Source organism: Uranotaenia lowii, chromosome 3, assembly GCF_029784155.1.
Source record: "Uranotaenia lowii strain MFRU-FL chromosome 3, ASM2978415v1, whole genome shotgun sequence".
Classification (NCBI taxonomy): domain Eukaryota; kingdom Metazoa; phylum Arthropoda; class Insecta; order Diptera; family Culicidae; genus Uranotaenia; species Uranotaenia lowii.
In genome coordinates this window covers 152802051-152821912 of record NC_073693.1, presented here as the reverse complement: position 1 = coordinate 152821912, position 19862 = coordinate 152802051, and the positions used below count along the sequence as shown (strand labels likewise).

The 19862-nt window shown below is 39.7% G+C and overlaps 1 protein-coding gene across 1 annotated transcript; it reads left to right on the top strand.

Annotated features, from left to right (window-relative positions):
• Window positions 1-3893: 3893 nt before the first annotated feature.
• On the top strand, window positions 3894-6076 carry LOC129753951 (40S ribosomal protein S4). Its single transcript, XM_055749803.1, has 4 exons — window positions 3894-4032; window positions 4479-4737; window positions 5251-5348; window positions 5484-6076. Exons 1-4 carry the CDS (start codon window positions 4030-4032, stop codon window positions 5910-5912), a joined length of 789 nt encoding a protein of 262 aa, XP_055605778.1. The 5' UTR covers window positions 3894-4029; the 3' UTR covers window positions 5913-6076.
• Window positions 6077-19862: the final 13786 nt, after the last annotated feature.

Here is a 19862-nt window from a genome sequence, read left to right as displayed (position 1 = left end):
CGTTGAATCATTTTTTTGTTTATACCTATATGGTTCTGTCGATTCTGCCTATTGAGTCATACTTGAATTTTTGACATTTCTCACCCACACTTGCGTGCACGGATGAGAAATGCGAAATAACCTCAAAAATTGTTACTCCGAGAAACTAGAAGCCATAGCTGACACACACAGTCGTTTTGAAGTTGTCAAATTTATTTTTCCTACAGTTGAAAATTTTTAAAGAATAATGTCAAGATAACAAAGACGCTGGTCATTGCCAAGGTGTGTATATACTCAGGAGGTGTTACCGAATATCGAATTCCCGATTCAGCCATTTTGGCTATGTAGGCTATGCAACTATGCGGAACTCATGAAGTTTGTTTACCAACAAACCACCGAAAAGCTGAGCAAAAAATAAACAAACTCATTGAGAGCGCGCTCACTCCTCGCCTACTTACTGTGAAAGTCGGAGAACCTAGTGTATCAAAAGACCTTGGCTATTGCTAAACGACCCCAATCCAATTTGGGTGGATAAACAATTCTATATAGACACTATAATTTCAGACTATATGAAATTAAAGTGTCTATAACAAATTCGAAGAAAGAAAAACGTGGACATTTTTACCTTTTTCTCGCGTGAGCTTTCATTACGTCGAATGAAACAAAATTTGAAAAACTGAGATATTCACTAAAAAAGCTTCATTATAACACCATCTACCTATATGATTGATAACACAATCAATTTAAACCCTTTTAATGTATAAAATTCAAGACTTTCAAAATGACGAATGAAACAAAACCTTGCTTGCCCATTTCAATGTTGCTTACGTCCCTTCTTCCAAACGGCGAATGTGCATAGGAAGAAAAACCTAGCACATTCGCTATGGATTCCATGAGCAAACAGTGTATACAGGAAGAGGTAATCATAATATCAACCTGGCAATATTATTTCAGATTCTTGTTTTCAGGCGTTCTTGAATCGATACTCAAGGCTTTCGAACGCTGTACAATAATGCAGCAAGGAAAAGAAACCGAACAGCAGCAGTAGCAGCAAACCTAACAACTAACAGCAGCAGGCTGATCGGCAGCAGCCTGCTGCTGTTAGTTACCCAATCACCCGATTCACACTTTTATTACGCATTCACTAATAAATTTACCGCTACACTCGATAACTCGCTAAGTTAACATTCACTATGCCAAAAAAAATTGAAAATTTACCGGTAATTGCCTCAGAAACATTTGGGCGTAAGTGCAAGTTGAACGAATCAAAGGACGAATGAGACAAATTTCCCCTCCAGCTGATCAGCAACAGAAAGCTGATCAGCAGCAGCGAGTTGGTTTGATCGATGTCGCACCGGTCGCACCCGATTCACACATTTCATTATGCATTTACTCACCAATTTACCGCTACACCATTTATTAAACAGCCTCTACGCCGAGAAAATTGAAAATTTTCCATAGTATTTACATCAGAAACATTTGGGCGTATGTGCAAGTTGAACGAATCAAAGGACGAAAGAAAAGAGACGAATGAAACAAATTTCCCCTCCAAACGACGAATGTGTTCAGACGTATGAACGATTTATGATTGAATATGTCGTATGTTCTAATATGATTAAAAAAAAAGCTCTAAAAATTGCAAAAAAATAAATTCATCATGTGGAATATCTCCCGAATAGAACAGAACCATGGTATCACATTACTTTTCCATTGAATTTAAATGTGACCATGAACTTAATGGTAAAAAGAACATCCAGCGAGCGTAATTTTTTCAAGAATTTACATTTCCAAGTTTATCGTGTATGGGTGGTTTTTTGACAGCCGCACACAGCAAAAAAATTCTAAAAGTATACGCAATCTAAAACACGGGTGATCTATTTTTTCAGCAGTGTAATCCAAAAAAGATGTAATTTTAAACTCTTTTTGATCTATTTTTGGTTCGTTGGTATAAAATTAATTTATATGATGTAAGTTTACATGCCGTGATCTAAAATTTATTTCTTAATATAAAATTACATTGAAAACAATGTAAAACATGGCAGATATATTGTTTTCATTTTTTTCGTGGCATAAGTTTTTCTACTCTGACTCGAGATGGTGGTTTATTTTGCACGTAGCCAAAATTTCTCTTTCGCAGTTGAATAGTTGGACTAAAAAGTGGTAAGTTAGATAAATAAATTAAAAAAAAAAAGTGAAACTAAAAATTCTCTTTCGAATGCAGGAATGATAGATTATTGCAGTTACAAATTTTTTGGTGTTAAGGAGATTCCGGCTACTACGTTCATCTGGTAATGTTCGAGGAATAACGGCGATGATGGAATGCAAAACATCGCCGTACTGCGAATCATCGGATACAACAACAATTCCAGCCTGACGCTGCCCGTAATGAGGGTCATATTCTTGTGCATATTGTATCGGAAATATTAGTGAAATAAAATATGACTCATGTGGCGTATTTATTTATAGACAACACAAAAAATCCTAATATTTAACAAATATTTCTAATATTTACGGTAATAAATTTTTAAATTTACATCCCTGTATATTTTTACACGACGATTCAAGTCATCCGATTACGTGCATTTTTTTCGATATAAATTTACACGCCTCAAAAATTACATCCTCGAAAAAAATACATCGCAGTAGAAATTTAGATCAAAATCGATGTTCCGTTTTCGTGCATCGTTTTCAATCTAAAATTACACGATTTTTTCTAGCTGTGCAGAACAGCACGTTTTTTTCCAGTTTGCAATTATTTTCGGTCGGCAATCGGGGTTTCAAGGATTTTTTTTTAAATTATTCGAAGTGTTCGGAGATGGGCGAAACGGTGAGTCAATAAATATCCAATTTAACAAGTGACAATCATCTTTATAATATTTTTCTATCAATTCTAGCAAAATACGACCGAAACACTGCATCCGGCACAGGAGGCGATAGCCAATGGATACTGGGGGCGGCTACGGAATGCCGGAATTCGCATCAACACGACGGAATGCCGGAACCCGTCGCAGACCAGTCCAGTGAATGATGAAATGTGTGAGTAAAGTGTTAAAATTATGAGAATTAATAATAAATGTTGATAAATTCATTTGTTTTTTTTTTATTTAAACAAAATAAAGAAAATGATGACAGAAAAAAAACGAGAACAAAAAACCCACCATGAGCAAAAATTTTTATTACAGCGGTTTAACAATGAAAATCATCGGGTTTTCATAATTTTACTATGAAAAATTGGAAGATGCTACAACAATGAACTTCATATTTTTGGGCTTCTCAATGTATGGGAAATCGCCATTTTTTTCATGGTCACGCTGCATAACGATACCCCTTTTTCATGGTTATTTTCGCCGAAACGATGAAATGTATGGTCGTAAACTATGAATTCCAATGTGTATTCACGGTATCGTGGACGATTATAATCATGGTGTAAACCATACATGGTCAGTGAATATGGAATTCATGGTTTTTTCACGGTGCAATTCTATTCGGGCTGAAACAATTAGTTTCCATGAATATTGCGTATTTTTTGAAGGGTTATCGGCGAAGGAATAAAAATAGGATTTGAAAAACACTCTTCAAATTTCAGAAGCGTTTTTCTCGGTTCGGTGTTTCTGTTTCATTCGACGTAATGAACGCTCACGCGAGTTTTGTAAAAAGTTTCATTCCAAGATTTTTTTTATTGGTTTTACCTCTCCGCTCAATAATATTTCGGTATCAAATTTTGAATACGGCGAATGCGCCAACTGTAAACAAATCCAGATTATCACATAAATGCGTTAAACTCTTTATTTTACATCCGAAAATATGATCTTCTTTTAATTTTTCTTATTTTAGTGAAGTTAAATTTAATTTTTTTAAATAAGGCGAATAGCTTTTTTTTATGAGTGTGTAATCCCACAGTTCATTCAGCGTGCACAGAAGCGACGCGTCGAAAGAACTGTCAAGCGACGACTCCTCCCGGAACTCCGCTGAACTCGAATCTGACAGCTTCGTTTGACAACTTCCGGTTGTTTGTCGTTTGTAGTTTTCTTTTCGCCCTTAACTATCAAGATGGTAAGTAACGTGTCGGGCTAACCGGTGTAATAAATCGAAAATTCCGACTTCATTTGTTTCGATTCGGCTTAAATATTATCGCGAATGAGTTACCTATGATGGTAGCTATGTGATTTCAATAAAATAATGGTTCCTTGGACCGGAATTCCGTGTGAAATCGGCTGCTGAGTTTAGAGCTATCATCGGGAATGAAGCTTTTGTTGATGTTCGTGCGACTTCAGTGAATGCCTGGAAACCGAAGTAATGGTTGAGTGAAATTCAACGGCTGAAGAACAAACGGATTGTCATTTACGAAAACTTTCAATAGTTTTACATCAATTGAAAGAGTTTGTTTTAAACTTACCAACAACAAATAAACAGCTGAATGAGCAGAAGTCGGCCATCTGAAATGTATTGACCATGGCGAATGCAAGTTTTATTAAGGTTTTTATTTCTATCTACTGTAGGCTCGTGGACCGAAGAAACATTTGAAGCGCTTGAATGCCCCACGGGGATGGATGTTGGACAAGACGGGAGGTGCCTTTGCCCCGAGGCCCTCGACCGGTCCACACAAGCTGCGGGAGTCGCTTCCGTTGGTGATCTTCTTGCGCAACCGGCTGAAGTACGCCCTGACCAACGATGAGGTTACCCGTATTGTGATGCAGCGTCACATCAAGATCGACGGCAAAGTGCGTACCGATGCCAACTACCCGGCCGGATTCATGGGTAAGTTTCTATAAACAGTCGCGAGTTCTTGTCATTATTCCAATTAAAGTGGCCACATCGAAGCAAGATTTTTGCGACATCAACGCAATTTCTTGTCATTAATAGAGCCTAGAGTAAAACTATTCCGTCGACGGTCATTGGGTGCATTTCTATTGTGGCACTCCAATAACATATTGATGGAAGACATTGCCTGTCTCAACTATTTTATTTTTTGGTTTGATAACTCAAGTAAGCTGAAAGATAATTGAATAGAATAGGCTATCAATCGTAAAACTAGAAAATATGTAAATCAACGAAAACCAGATTCTTAGAGCGATAATATGAACCAGTATATTTAGTACATATTTCAGTTCCTTTTACTTCATTAAGTCCTCAATCATGCATTGTAAAACAAATTGAGTTAAACTTTTGGGAGCTGGCAAGATTTTGTTCATCTAGAAACAACATAAATCAACCCACAAACCTAATGAATTGAATAAATTTTAACTTAATTTTTCTATTGTCTTTCTTCAGATGTTATCACCATCGATAAGACCAGCGAGAATTTCCGTCTGATCTACGATGTCAAGGGTCGTTTCACCGTTCATCGTATCACTCCGGAAGAAGCTAAGGTAATTTAAGAAACTAAAGTAAGGTCACATTTTCTTTGATGATAGGATAGGAAGAACCTTACATAAACTATTCGATCAATAGAAAACTTAGTATACAACCAACTGTAATCTATTTTTTTCCTTTCGTTTCTACAGTACAAGCTCCTGAAGGTGAAGCGTGTGCAGATCGGCCCCAAGAAGGTTCCATACATTCTGACCCACGACGGACGCACCATCCGCTACCCGGATCCCTTCATCCACCAGAACGATTCGATCCAGTACGATATCGCGACCGGTAAAGTGATGGATGTGCTCAAGTTTGAACCCGGAAATCTGTGCATGATCACCGGAGGAAGGAATTTGGGTCGTTGCGGTACGGTCATCCAGCGTGAGAAGCATCCGGGATCGTTCGAAATCGTGCACATCAAGGACGCCACCGGCCATGTGTTCGCCACCCGTTTGACCAATGTGTTCATCATTGGCAAGGGCACCAAGGCGTTCATCTCGTTGCCGAAGGGCAAGGGTGTGAAGCTGACCATTGCCGAGGAGCGCGACCGACGGTTGGCAAGCAAGGCTGCCCACTAAGATGAGTCTGGGGATTGATAACACCACGAGAGGGCGTGAGCGAAAACAATTCCGCGATAAATAAGGCAAGTTATGTATTTTTAATATACATCGACAGAAGAAAAAATACATTCGTTTGCATATCGAATGTATTTGATAAATGAGAATACAAACGGTAAAAATTACACAGGTTTGAAAATTATTACATGATGACTTCATTTATCAGGGTGGCTACTCATTTGGGAACAAGTCGGGATTGAAAATCTATCGAGAAAAGTAAGGAAATCCTCCAGGAAATCGGAAATTTTGAGCTCAGCTGCTCAGTGCATATATTTCTTGCCACAACCGAGAAGGCGCTAAATGAACATACATGAAACAAAACAAAACTGATTTCGATTCAATACTTTTGTTTTTTTTTTCAACCAAACTCATGTTTTATTTTAATCAAAGAATCTTGTTTTTGAACCAAAAAAAATTTTTTTTTCAAAGAAAGAATTTATTATTTGAATCTTTGGACTTTCATCATTCTGAGTGTACTGTCGGGAGGCATCGCGTGATAACGTGATCAGCCTGTGTAGTGAAATTTCACTACAGAAGAAGAGATTTATTCCTTGTTGACGATTTATTTGAATCAGTTGAATAATTTCTAAAGAAGCCATTGTTCCAATTTTATTATACTTGCTCTTCACGAAAACTGAGTGACCATCCTCTATTGAGTGCTCCTTTGAGGGGTTCTTAACCCTATAGTGATACCCTTTCTCCTGTTAGAGCAAGTCCAATGGTGTTGGGAAAAAGTGGTAGGAATTTCGACAGCTGTAGCACAGATGGGAATTTTTGTATCGTGAAAAATAGACCAAAAATGTTGGCCGTCCACCGGTGTGATAGAAACAAAGGTATACAATTAAAAGCAACCAGCGATGCCAAGTCCATTTGCTTTTCAGTATTTTTACTGATTTTTTTGTATTTTGTATTGATCGTTTGAAAATTTAAATAAAGTTCACTTTTTCCTATCATCAACCTAAAATAAGATTTCAAACAGGTAGATATGAAAGTTATAACAACATCGCAAATAATCTTTTTTATTACACAAGGAAATTATTATAAATCAATTGAATTAAGAAAAATATTTCGTTAAATGCATACCCCTACGTCAAATTATCATTCCTTTTTTAAGATAATGATTGTTGTTTAAAGAACAATATAATGGATTTAAATATTTATTTATTTACTTTTTAAAGTATACAATCACATTCACGATTCTTTAATAACTCGTCGGGTACTCTGCAGTTTGACCTACAAATATCTGACTGCGGTTATTTTGAGTTTCTTCATAGGAAATATCATGAAATTTTGCACTGCGATTTAGAAATTAATTCTTGTCTTCATCGACTTGTTTTGCTCCGGATGATTTCTTAACTTTCCAAAACCATTCGAAATGAACTAGAGGATAATTTTTCAGATCCCTCGCTTTACTTTGGGGACGGATGTGCCACGATGATCCCAAAGCGGAGTTAGGAATCGATCTATTTATCAGCATGCGATTGTTGATTACTTGGTGAGAATCATCTACCACCGAGTGCTTGCTTCCTGTCCAATCAGTTAGCTTCGTTGAGTGTACCCGTTCAGGTGAATCATGGTTCAGTACGATTTCCACCATTCCACGTAGAAATTATTTCCATCTGAATAGTAGAGAATTCCATCGTGTCTAAAAATTACAGACTCGATGCATCCTGGTCATCCTACTACTTCCGGATACTAGCCTTGCGTGTCGAGTTCCTTATTTAAGTGCTTGCGGGCTTTACCAGCTCCTGCAACCATATTTTGTATAGGTTTCCTTAACCATCCTGGCCATCGCTGAAGTTTAATCTTCCTGCTGTTCATGATAATTCGTTTCTCAACATCATCAAGCCTGGAAATGAAATAATACGATCCATTACAAGATTGAAATATAAAGATAAGGGTACTTACCATTCCTATATTCGTTTTCCTGCAAGCCAAATAATAACATTATACGGGATCCTTTGGAATACAAAATTCTTAAAAAAAAATCTGTCTTAACTTTCGTAAACAATTGATACGCATTGGAAAATTTTGGCATCTCTGTGACTCGTGTTGACAGAAAAAAAAAACTATGACGAAAACTATTGGCTCTGATTACACGAAATTTGGATGTAAGTTGGGAGAGTTTATAACATGAAATTTTGGTTTCTTAGAAATCCTGCTAATTTAACCGATGAAACTAATTGTTTAAGCAAGAAAATAATACGTTGCGAAAAAGTTTAAAATTGTTCAATATTTCATTTCGTATACCAAATAGTGTTTTATCAAGGTTTTAAACATATGGAAGGTGGCAGCACCGAAGCGTTCTACGCACGGATACTGTTTTGCAACGCAGGCTCTATCACTCCGTTCGGTGCAACATGTTGCAAATTTACGTGTTTTTCTATCACCCTCAGCCAAAAAGTGTTATACGATACAAATTTTGCAGCGCGAAACTGTTCGAATATCAGATTTTCCCAACACCGGTGGACGGCAAATGTGTTGTGATGTGATGTAAACCATCGAAATTTCCAACTCCATCTCAACCAGTGAACTTGCTCTGCTTAGAAGATAAACAAACTTACGTTGCAGAACTAGCCGCAATTTATTGTACCTTGGAACATATTCGCACACTGTCCGTAGACCACTATTTCATCTATTCGGATAGTCTCAGCTCCGTTGAGGCGATTCGATCGATGAAACTCATGAAGCGCTCTTCCCATTTCTTGCTGTAAATTTCAGGGATATTGGGCGCTCTGATCGAAAATTCGATCGAAGGATTACCTTAGCTAGGATCCCGTCTCATTGTCTTATTCAAGGCAATGAGAATGCGGACTCATTGGCTAAGGTGGGCGTGTTACAAGGTGAAATCTATGAGAGGATAATAACTTACAATGAATATTTTTCAATACCTCGCACTTTAGCGATTCAAGCTTGGCAGTCTAGCTGGGATAATGGCACACTGGGACGTTGGCTACATACGATTATCCCTAAGGTTCCGACGAAGGCATGGTTTAAGCATTTTAACTTGAGTCGCGACTTCATTTGCGTGATTTCTCGGCTCATGTCAAATCACTAACGGCTTGACGCGCATTTGTTTCGTATACAACTAGTTACAAGCAATGTTTGTGTTTGTGGGGATGGCTACCAAGACATTGATCATATTGTGTGGACGTGTGAACGGTTTGCGTTTGATCGATCGAGGGCTTGGCTACTGGATACCCTTAGGGCCCGAAGTAAACTACCAGGTGTTCCAATTCGAGACATCTTGGCAAACTTAGATCTTGAATATTTGTACCCTATATACAAATATCTTAAAATGTCTGACTTGGTCGTTTAGTCCTCTTCCCCTCTGTCTTTACTCTATCAATGCTCTTTTCGTCTATTCATTAAAACAACCTCTCGTCCGACCGGTTCGATAACACCGGAAAGAAGGCTGGCCAATATCTGCGGTAGCTTACGAAACCACGCTACAGGAAGCCACCACCGACCAAAGACGAAAATCTGTTCTCGAGAGCGACCCTACACAATCCTCTTTCCTTCCCTCTAGTTAAATTAATTAACAGTTGAGTAGCCGTGACGATTACGGTCCCCCTCTTACTAACATCACAGAAAAGTGAAAGTGAATACTCGGCACAAAAAAACTACTTGTAAATAAAAAAAGATAAACAAACCCGATTAAGTAGTACCGCAAAAGAAATAGAGAGGGCTTGTGATGTCCAATGGCAGGCACGAGCGCCGACCCTGCGCTAAAATCGCCAGATCCTGTGAGGGATCAACGAGTCCTAGGTGACAATCCAGTAAGAAGACTTCCAGGATGGATTGACCCTAAAGCAGGCTAGCTTATTCTTTTGAGCCTTTTAAGTCCACAAGAGAAGTTGAGCTTGGCAACCCAATGCAACTCCCTAAGAACCCTTTCTTGATAGCCAAGACTATAGAAAATGTAGTAGGAAGGATCGACGGTGCGCTGACAGAAGCCAAAGGAACCCAGTACATCCTAAAAGTCAGAAGCCCAGCCCAAGAAGAGAAGTTGAAAAAACGGAAAAAAATGATCGATGGTACCCCGATTATCATACAGGGTCCAGCAATTGAAGTGCTACATTGGAACTAGCAAATAATTTGATCAAAAAAAAAAAACGTTTTCTTTCAAATTTAATACGATTTACATAAAAACAGATTATATTTCCAAAATCCATTAGCGCCTTTCGATTTTTTTTTGTCCTTGAGCTTAACCACTCGCTACGTAGAGTGGTATTTTATCCCAGGACTCAACTAGATGGCGCTTCAGAACTTCCAACCCGTCATGTTTTCTGGAGTAGACTTCGGGCTTCTGTATACGCTAGATAGCCAAGTCCATAGGGTTCAGGTCCAGCGAACTCCCCGACCACTCCGTACTCGAAATTAACCCTAAAAAAAATCCATACTAAAATTTTGACCTCTTTCCTTGGTAAGCCAATGTGAAGTTCTGCTGAAAAACCACCAAGCAAAACCAAAATTGCGACGTGTCCTCAGTTCGAGGACATGCCGTAGAACTATTTTCTATACGTAAATTAATTGATCTACACCTCTTCAGGGTGTTCGGTTGATCTTCAACAGGAAAGTACGGGCGATTCCGAGCCAGACCTTTAAAAAGACAGATTTCTGTCGTCTTGTGGCCTTTAATACGTTTGCATAGATTCGTGATCTTTCTGGCAACCAAAATCTGTAGTTCTGTTTTTCACGAACCGCTGAACAGCGATGAATTCATCGGCAGAAAACACGATATTCTCCAATTTTTTCATGCGCGGACCGCGTAAGCTGCGCCTTCGCCCTTTCTACCCGCTCTTGCTTCTGTTCAAACGAGAGGTCTTGAAATCTTAGGATCTTGTAAGGCTGGGCCTAAAGATCATCTTCCAAGATCCGACGGCGATTTTGATCCGGTGTTTTAAAATCTATCGCCAATTTGGTGTTACTACGCCAAGAAATTCTCTCAGGGTGCATCTTGATGATTTTCACCATGGTAGGTGTCGCCACTGTAGCTTGACGATCCCCACCATACTATACTTGGGTACTTCTGATCTCCACCCGAATAGAAAAACATTATGAAAAAACCATGAGTTTCATTTTCACTCTACTGTGGATTTTATGGTGGATACCATGAATATCACGGTACATCGAACCATGATATCACTGTCAAACTCATTGTTTTTGACCATGGTATTTATGGTTTTGGCCAAAACTACCATGAAAAAAGGGGGTTGTTAAGCAACTTAACAATGAAATAATGAACTTTTTTCCATACAATTTAGAACGCAAAACTATGAATTTTATGGTCATTTCAGCTTCCAAATTTTCTCGAGGAAACGGTAATATTCATCGTTTTTTATTGTGTTTATATTGTTTTAACGAAGATGAACTTCAATGTTTATTCGTAATATTTAAAACCCCTCGAGACCGTGAAATTTCATGGTTTGAATTTGTTTTTATAAATTATTTACTTTTCGGAAAGATAAAAAAACTCATTTTTGATTTGCTTTCAAAACCATTTTATTTTTGGACTTTCTTGGCACTGTGATAAAGTTACAAGGAGTACTCACACTTGTACACCATTTCACTGCGAAACGGGCGGCACGGTGGACCTCCTGCGCCTGGGAGACGGCTCCGGCACAACTTCAAACACCATCCGTGGAATGTGTACGTTAGTACGGGTTGTGTTCCGGACCTCTTTCTGTTCCATATCAGGCATTTTGGCCCCGTCCAAAGCTCTAGCGGTGATTATTTTCTATTTGTGTGCTTCTGAAATTTAAGAATTTTGCAATTAGTTTATGAGTCTCATATATGAGCACCAAAATTACTCACCATCGACATCCGAGCCAGTGCCATCGCTTTCTGAATCGATCCCGGCTAATCCACCACGTAAAAATTGGTAATGAATCGCAATTCTCGAAACGAGAAAGGCGACCAAAATTGTCCAACCAAATGGCGCGCGTTGGATGAAATTTTCCTCTACACGAAAAATTACAAATAGGTTGATTCTTCTCTTTTTGGCAACTTTGAAATATTATGTATCAACTTTACATTTCATGGTTACTCTAAATATTGTGGTATTATCATATATAAAGTGGTAAATTAATAATATGAACTTACGTTGAAATTTATTGTTAAATTGAATATCAATGTACGGTTACTGTTTAACTATGGTCTTTGCTATTCGGGCAGGTATCTTCCAAGTGCGAGCCAAAATGAAAAGAAATACATACACTCATTGGACAACTCACGAAATATGTCTTCCTACCGTTTCACAGCCTGGAACTAGGCAATCAAAGCATTACGTTGAGGTTCGAGGACTATTTTTTACGAAAAACACTTGATTACAAAATTAACAAATATATCCTCTGACATCTTAGACATAATGTTAACAAGGTGACAAGGTGTCATCTAACTCGGTTTTGTATAATTCGTAATAATCACTCCTAAAGTTTTGTAGCAGTTCAATTGCCGGACCCTGTACAATCCCATACTAAGCTGAACCGCAGGCAGTATAAAGTTACTTGCGATGAAATCGATGGAATCAGCAATGAAATTTTACTAGAGGAGTTAAAATCGCAAAAAGTCATAGGCGTTAGAAGGATCTAGAGGAAGGAAGGCGCCAAAAAAGTCAATACTTCATTCATTGTTCTCACATTCGAAGGAACAGTTCTTCCCGCGTATTATATCTTTTTCGGGCTTATCCGTTCCATGGTTCAAATATACTACGACTCTCCGTTGCAATATCGCTTGTGTTACCAATACGTATATACTTTTTTTTTTCTTTGTAATGGGAGTGTAACACGGAGTGTCATTCTTCCCTATTTTCGCTTAAATTTTGGGCAGGAGGTTTGTACTTGCAAGGAAACTTATTAGCTTTTTCTCTTCGTCGGGGCAATTGGCAAGTATTTGCCTTAAGCTGCTAGCTAATTGATGCTCTGCTCTGTGCTCTTCGTATATAGAGCAATCAACAAGGATGTGTTTGACGGAGACAACACAACTGCACGAAGGGCAGATGGGAGGGTTGTCCCTGTCAAGAAGATAGGACTGAGTTAGCCTGGTGTGGCCAATCCGTAATCGGGTTAGGGCAGTTCTCTCTCTGGGGTTTTTCCGGTCGATCCATTTTCGGGGGCAGTTCTTCACTTCCCTGAGTTTGGCTGTCCGGTTGCTTGCCCAGTCTCTCTCCCAGGCTAGGGAAAGTTTGTTTGAGGTGTAACGATAGGCATCTTGTTGGGGGATAGATATTTGTGATGGGGTGAGATTGGCACCTATTGAGGCCAGCCGGTCTGCAGATTCGTTACCGGGTATGCCGGCGTGTCCAGGAATCCAAACTAGGGTTGCTCTTTTGTTTAAAGCTTCGCTTGCTATGGATGAAATCCAGGGGTGTTTAATATTGCCCTTGGATACGGCTTCCAGCACACTGGCTGAGTCGGAGAAGATGGTTAGAGGTGTTGAATGGTTTTGTTGGGTATTCTGGAGGGCGTTCAACACGGCATATGCTTCGGCGCTGAAAACGGAGCACTGGGTTGGTAAGGCGATGCTTCGTTTATCGGAGGGGTCATCAATGCCACAACCGACTCTGTCTTCAATAGTCTTAGAGCCGTCGGTGTATATGTGGGTGGTCGTCTTGTATTTTCTGTCGAGGAGTTGGTAGAAGTGGGGTAGGACTGTGCTAGAGTATTGACCGGCTTTGATATTAAGGGGCAGAGACAGATCGACGGATGGTGTTTTCTCGGTCCAATACCGAATGGCGGGGGTTCTTCTTTGGCAGATGGATGGAGGGGTAGAGTTAGTAAGTTCTAGGAGTAGAGTGTTGGTGCGAGATACTAATGGAGCATCGCTGTTACCTCCGATGGCGAGCCAGCGGAGAGATTTGGATGTTAGATGTTTGGCCACTAGATATCTGAAGGGAAGCTGGCCGCTTTCAGCCATAATAGATACAATTGGGCTTGTGACAAAGGCAGAACCAACTGTTCTGATGAATCCATTGTATAAGGGTTCGAGTTTATTATAGAGACGTGGGCCGGACCTACTGATGAAACCAAGTCCGTAGAGTACTGATGGGAGTATCCATCCATGGACAAATCTTAGGAGGGAGTCGCGGTTGGCATGACTTGGGGTTTTACTCAGGATACGAAGTATGTTGGTCTTGTTTTTTTGCGCTTTTTCTGACATGATTGAGATGAGTTGAGAAATTCAGTCGATCATCAATCCAAACACCCAAAAGTCGGATGGAGTGGACGAAGGGAATGGCTTGATTAAGTAGTTGAGCTTCTTTCTGTTAGGGCCCAGGTTGAGGAGTTTGGACTTGTCAGGAGAGAATTGGAAACCCGTTCTGGGTGCCCAGCTGGCTATTTTGTCCAGTGTTATTTGTAGTCTATTGCGTGCTAAGCGTGCGAAAGAAGATATCGAGACTAATGTGATATCGTCTGCGTAGACTAGGATCTTAGTGTGATCGGGGATGATTTTGAAGATAGAATTGATTGCGATAAGGAAGAGGGTGGGAGAGATTACTGATCCTTGTGGTACCCCTGTGAATATTGGCTTTGGGTTGGAAAGACAGTTATTGATAAGGACCTGGATAGTGCGGTTTGATAGGAAGCTTTTTATGTATTGGTATAGTCTACCGGCGAGTCCCCATTCTCTTAGTGCTGTAAGTATGGTAGTATGATCGACCCGATCAAACGCTTTGGATAAGTCCAAGGATAAGAGATCGATATGTTGGCTACGACTTAAGGCATCATGCAGAATGCATTCTAGGAGGCAAAGATAGTCGTCAGTTGATCGGCAGGGACGAAATGCGTATTGGCGGTCGTCTAAGAGGTGATTTTGTTCAAGAACAGTATTGAGGCGGTGGTTGACCAGCCTTTCCATAATCTTACCAGCACAGTCTATCAAGGTAATGGGGCGATAGCTATCGACATTGCTTGGATCTTTTTGAGGTTTGGGGATGGGAACTATTAGGCCGCGCTTCCAGATATCGGGTATAGATCCTTCATTCCATATGTGGTTAATTATACTTAAAAACTTTGTTTTACCAGATAGGGGCAAGTTTTTTAAGAACGGATATCCAATGTCATCGGGTCCGGAAGAGAGTCCTTTGACTTTACGTAGGGCAGTGTTAAGTTCTTCTAGGGTGAAGTCGGAATTGTAGGAGGAGTTAAGAGAAAGATTTTGAATAGGGAGTGGGGCTTCTTCGGATAGGGTTAGATTTGGTTGGATATTGCTGGTGGAAGAAAAGTGCTGGCAGAAAGCTTCAGCAAGGAGAAGTGGGTCGTTGGTATAGTTGTGGTTAAGGAGCAGGTGAAATTGATTTTTCCGGGGCTCTCCATTGAGGATTTTGATTTTACTCCAAAGGATTTTGGATGGGGTGTTGGGATTTATTTCTTCAGTGAACTTTAGCCAGCATTCGTTTTTTGCGGAGCGGACGGCGGGCCTTGCTGCTGCCCTGGCTTTTTTGAAGGCTATCAGAGCATTTTGTTTATTGGGATGGTCATTTGGAGTTCGTCTCAGGAGTCGCAGGGCCTTCCTTCGTTTTTTCAGAGCTTCTCGGACTTCAGGTCCCCACCATGGAACCGCTGTTTTCCCTGGTATCCCACTAGTGCGGGGAATGAATTGTGTACCCGCGTCCAACAGAATGTTATTGAATTGCTCGAGAGAAATGGATTCATGCATGGAGAGTAAGTTGTCGATATGTGATTGGTAATCTTCCCATTTGGCTTCATCATATCGCCAGCGAGGTCTTGTTGCGGCTATTGGGGAGGGGTGTTGTAGGTTGATTAGGAGGGGAAAGTGATCGCTTCCACCATTGTCTTCTAGGGCTTTCCAACCGAATTTAGGACCAAGAGTCCATGAGACCATGCTTAGGTCAATGGCTGATGTGTTGCCCGTGCGAGGGCATAAGCGTGTAGGGGAGCCATCATTCAAAATGGTAAGAAATTGTGTTTGGGCTAAGTCCTCAATAAACTCACCCTTTCGGTCAACGGTTTTACTACCCCATTCCGTAGAGTGGGCGTTGAAATCACCGAGTAGGATAAAAGGGGGCGGTATTTGGGGAATAAGGTCTTAAAAGTTTTTAGTGTAGTCTTCATAAGACAGTGATGGCGATGCATAAAGACATACTACGGAGATTTTGATGGGGGCATCAAGCCGTATACAAAAGACGTTGAGTAGGGAGTTAATGTTAACTGAGGAGTATGGGGTTCCGTTTTTTATTCCAATGCCTACGCCTCGGCTGTAGGGGTTCGAGGGATTTTTATGTGCCAAAAAGTGATATCTGTTTATTATATTTGTCTGAGTTGTTGAATGTGGGGAGAGGGTTTCTTGAAGGGCGAGAATTGAGAATTGAGAATTTTGAGACAAGGAGTTGTAGTTCGGGTAGCCGGGTTCTGAGACCAAATATATTCCACTGTAATGCAAAGTTGGTTATGGTTTTTCGGGTGGGGCTATTGCGACTGTTTTGGGCCATGATTATAGAAGGAAAAGTGGTAGATAGAAGTGTTCAGAAAAGTGGAAATAATTGGAAAGATTTTTAAATATGGAGTCTATGGTTGGTTTGACTTACCAGTCTTCAGAAAATAAGATGGGTTTACCGGTGGAGTAGGATGGGATTTTTGTTGGTTGGTGTTCGCAGTCAAGTTTTTAGTTGGAAGTGTAGTATAGTCCGGTCTGCGTTGACATTTCTGTTTGTGACCAAACCTATTGTATATAATGTGTGTTAAATTTCCTTTAATTATTTTCAATTATTGTAAATCGTAAAATATTGAACCATCCTAGTATAAGAAAAAAACATACCAGTGAGTTACCGAATGAACTGTTTTGACACGGTAACTCACCAACCAGCTGACCAAAGCAACAACAAAGTCAGCATAAATCAGTCTAAATAAATTCTCGAAGTGGCAACATCAGCTCCGTGCTCGTTGATTGTTTTGTTCCGTCGGTCGAGTTAAAGCTAATAAAGTGGTGTTTTATTTCTGTTAATCGGTCGTCTGTTTAGTGTTTCCAAAACGCATCCGAAACCCTTGTCAGCCAAACAAACTGCGTGCTGTGCGTTTGATGCGAACTGCGTTGTGTGTGAAACATTTTGGTGCAACGAAATCGGACCTCCCGACCTAGCAGCAGCGAACAAAACGACCCACCAGCGGTGGATTAATTAACGCTTTTTGGTGCTACCTTTCCGTCCCGTTGGCGAAGCAACGGAAAGTAAAGCCTCCGATCTTTGAACCTGTTAGGCTACCCCCTGAATCCTCAACATTGGTCCTTCGGCCGGATCGGAGGAATTCCCCACACGGAAGGTAGCGGTGAGTACACCATTTTCTTTATTCGACGCGCTGACTGCATCAAGTTGGGCCATTTTGCTTGCCTTTTGTACTGCTGTACATTGTTTTTCGAGCCAAGAAAGCGCAAAGTGAAGCCAAGCCAACAGCACAAAGCCACCAACAGCTGCTAATTTTGACCTGCTGCTATGTTTATGATCTACACCGGTCAGCAAAAATTTGGAAGTTTGGATTTGGTGATTTTTATTGGTTGGATTTTGGACTTGGAATTTTATTGGCGAATTCAGTCCTTTTGTACCTGCCCGCATACTAAAAAACCATATCTCAAACAGTTTATACGGTACATCTATGGTTTCAGAAATAGTGATTGTATATGTAAATGTAGCTGTTCTTCCAAACTTTACTTTGCCAACGATAAAAATGAAATATGAACGTTTATGTGAAAACGTGATGGTATCTGGAAAGGTTATTGAATGATATGAACGATTTCCTTCACTTTTTCTTTAATCGCAAAACCGAACTCGAACCGTTACACATACCGTTCATCCCTTCTGTCATAAATGAACGAAACGCCCTGTCAGAGATGCCAGATGGTTTTGTACAAAAATTTGTACACATTTACGAAAAAAGTTTCAATTTTTTTCATCTTTTATAATGGGGCCGTTCAGATACCACGTTGACAGAAAAATTAGATTTTGACCCCCTCCCCCCCCCTCCTCCCCCTCCGTGGACAAACGTGGACATTTGGCGAACACCTACCCGGATCCATGCGGACAGATTTGGATTGTTCTTTTTTCTAAATCTAATTTGACAGTTAGAAAACACTACTTTTTGGCTTTTTTGTTATTGAAATGGCTGATTCTGACGAAAAAAGAATAAGCATTTCCTGATATAGATAATTTTAAAAATAATAAATTTTTATAATAATTATTATATTTATTACTAATTATTTAAATTTAAACTGAAAAGCTTTGCAATATAAAGATTTTGATTTAAACATCTTAATATTTATTCACCTTATTAGCAAATATTTTGGGAATATGTCCATGTGGACATGACACAAACCCCTACCTCCCTCTCCATAGACAACCGTGGACAATTCCATAAACCCCCTCCCCCTAAGTTGTCCACGTGGTATGTGAACGGCCCCGATACTAATCGAGGGTAATATAGCTCTTCGATTTATAATATAAATATGAAAGTTTCTTTACAAATCCATGGAACTCATTACGATTTTAAGTCATTTGTCATTGAATAAAATGTAGGTTAAAAAAAACAACCAGCAATTACAAATTTGATGTGTAGGCTAGCATACATGCAAATAGGCAACACAGAAACATCAAAGTCATAAATCTTTTTTATTTTCGCTTTTTAATTTCATATTGGTACAGTTTTGAAAAATCGCTCTAGCCGGCACCACTGGACAGGCGGACAACTGAAAGGAAAAAAAAACAAAAACTTTTAGTTTTTCACCTTCCCCCAGTTCAACTCCCCAGCACTCAGCAGCCAGAAAAAAGTTCTCTCAGCTTAGAATCCGACAGGCGGACAAACTTTTTGGAACAATCCGGAAGAAGGACACCATGTTCGCAACAGGTAAGTTTCATAAACATTAGATATGTATCGATCCACTAAAAAGGTTTATTTTTATTGCAGCGCCGGGAGCTGGACGAGCAATATCGTCATGCTGGGAGGAAAAATGTCCCGTACAACTTTTGATCCAGCAGCTACGCCAACATCCCGCCAGTGTGATCAAAATTTAAACACCCCCTGATGAAGGAGCTAATCAAAAATATGGTTCAATAAGTGAATAAAATAAAAATTCATAAAATTAAAAAATTCGATTATTTTTTGAAGAAAATTTTCTTTTGTGTGTGTGCGTGCTACTTTCTCTTACTATTCATAATACGGTAGGCATATCGTTGGAAGAAAGCCATATCGAATCGTTCTACAACTACTACTGTTAATGTTCAGTTACAAGTAAATTTTAAGAATAACTGTAACCAAAACAGTTCGAATGCACAAGCACGTTATTCATGAGTGGTTTTCGAACGTTATCGCGACTGTTTGCAGAACAGTTCTCCCATATAAGAGTTTGAACAGTTTTTAACAGTTACATAACCTAACAACATATTAAAAATACAATCAATTCGGAATTCACGATTCATGTAATGTATTTCACAATTTCTTTAAAAGTTTGCCTAAAGTTCTATCTACGCCTTATCAAATCGTTTTGCGATTGTTTTAGAAAACGTTTGGTTACAATCCTGGTTTATGCGGGTGAGGCTAATATTGGCAATTTTGGATAAAAAATATATGCGATTGGGTGTGAGTGGGTGGCAGTCTTCGAGAAAGAATTGTGTGTCGCGTCGGGAAGGATTTTTTCGTCGATTTTAACACACAATTCTCGGTTTCGTTTCGTTTTAAGATTGATACACCGCGACGGGAAGGATTGAATCGTACGATTTGTATCATTCTTCGTCGCGTAGAAGTGTAAATCCGCGACGGGAAGGATTTAATCGTTCGATTGGTTTACACTTCCGACGTCGTGTTAAAAACCAGTACATCGGTTCGGGAAGGATTTCGTTTTCGTTTTTTGTGCTGTGTTTTCGTTATCGTACAGTGGTGGTAGCAAGTGTCAGTGAATCCCAAC

What these genes read in the sequence shown, in the direction of transcription:
- LOC129753951 (XM_055749803.1), top strand. An exon ending in CTACCCGGCCGGATTCATGG is followed by an intron (nt 4,738 to 5,250) that starts GTAAGTTTCTAT and finishes GTCTTTCTTCAG; the next exon opens with ATGTTATCACCATCGATAAG. An exon ending in TCACTCCGGAAGAAGCTAAG is followed by an intron (nt 5,349 to 5,483) that starts GTAATTTAAGAA and finishes TCGTTTCTACAG; the next exon opens with TACAAGCTCCTGAAGGTGAA.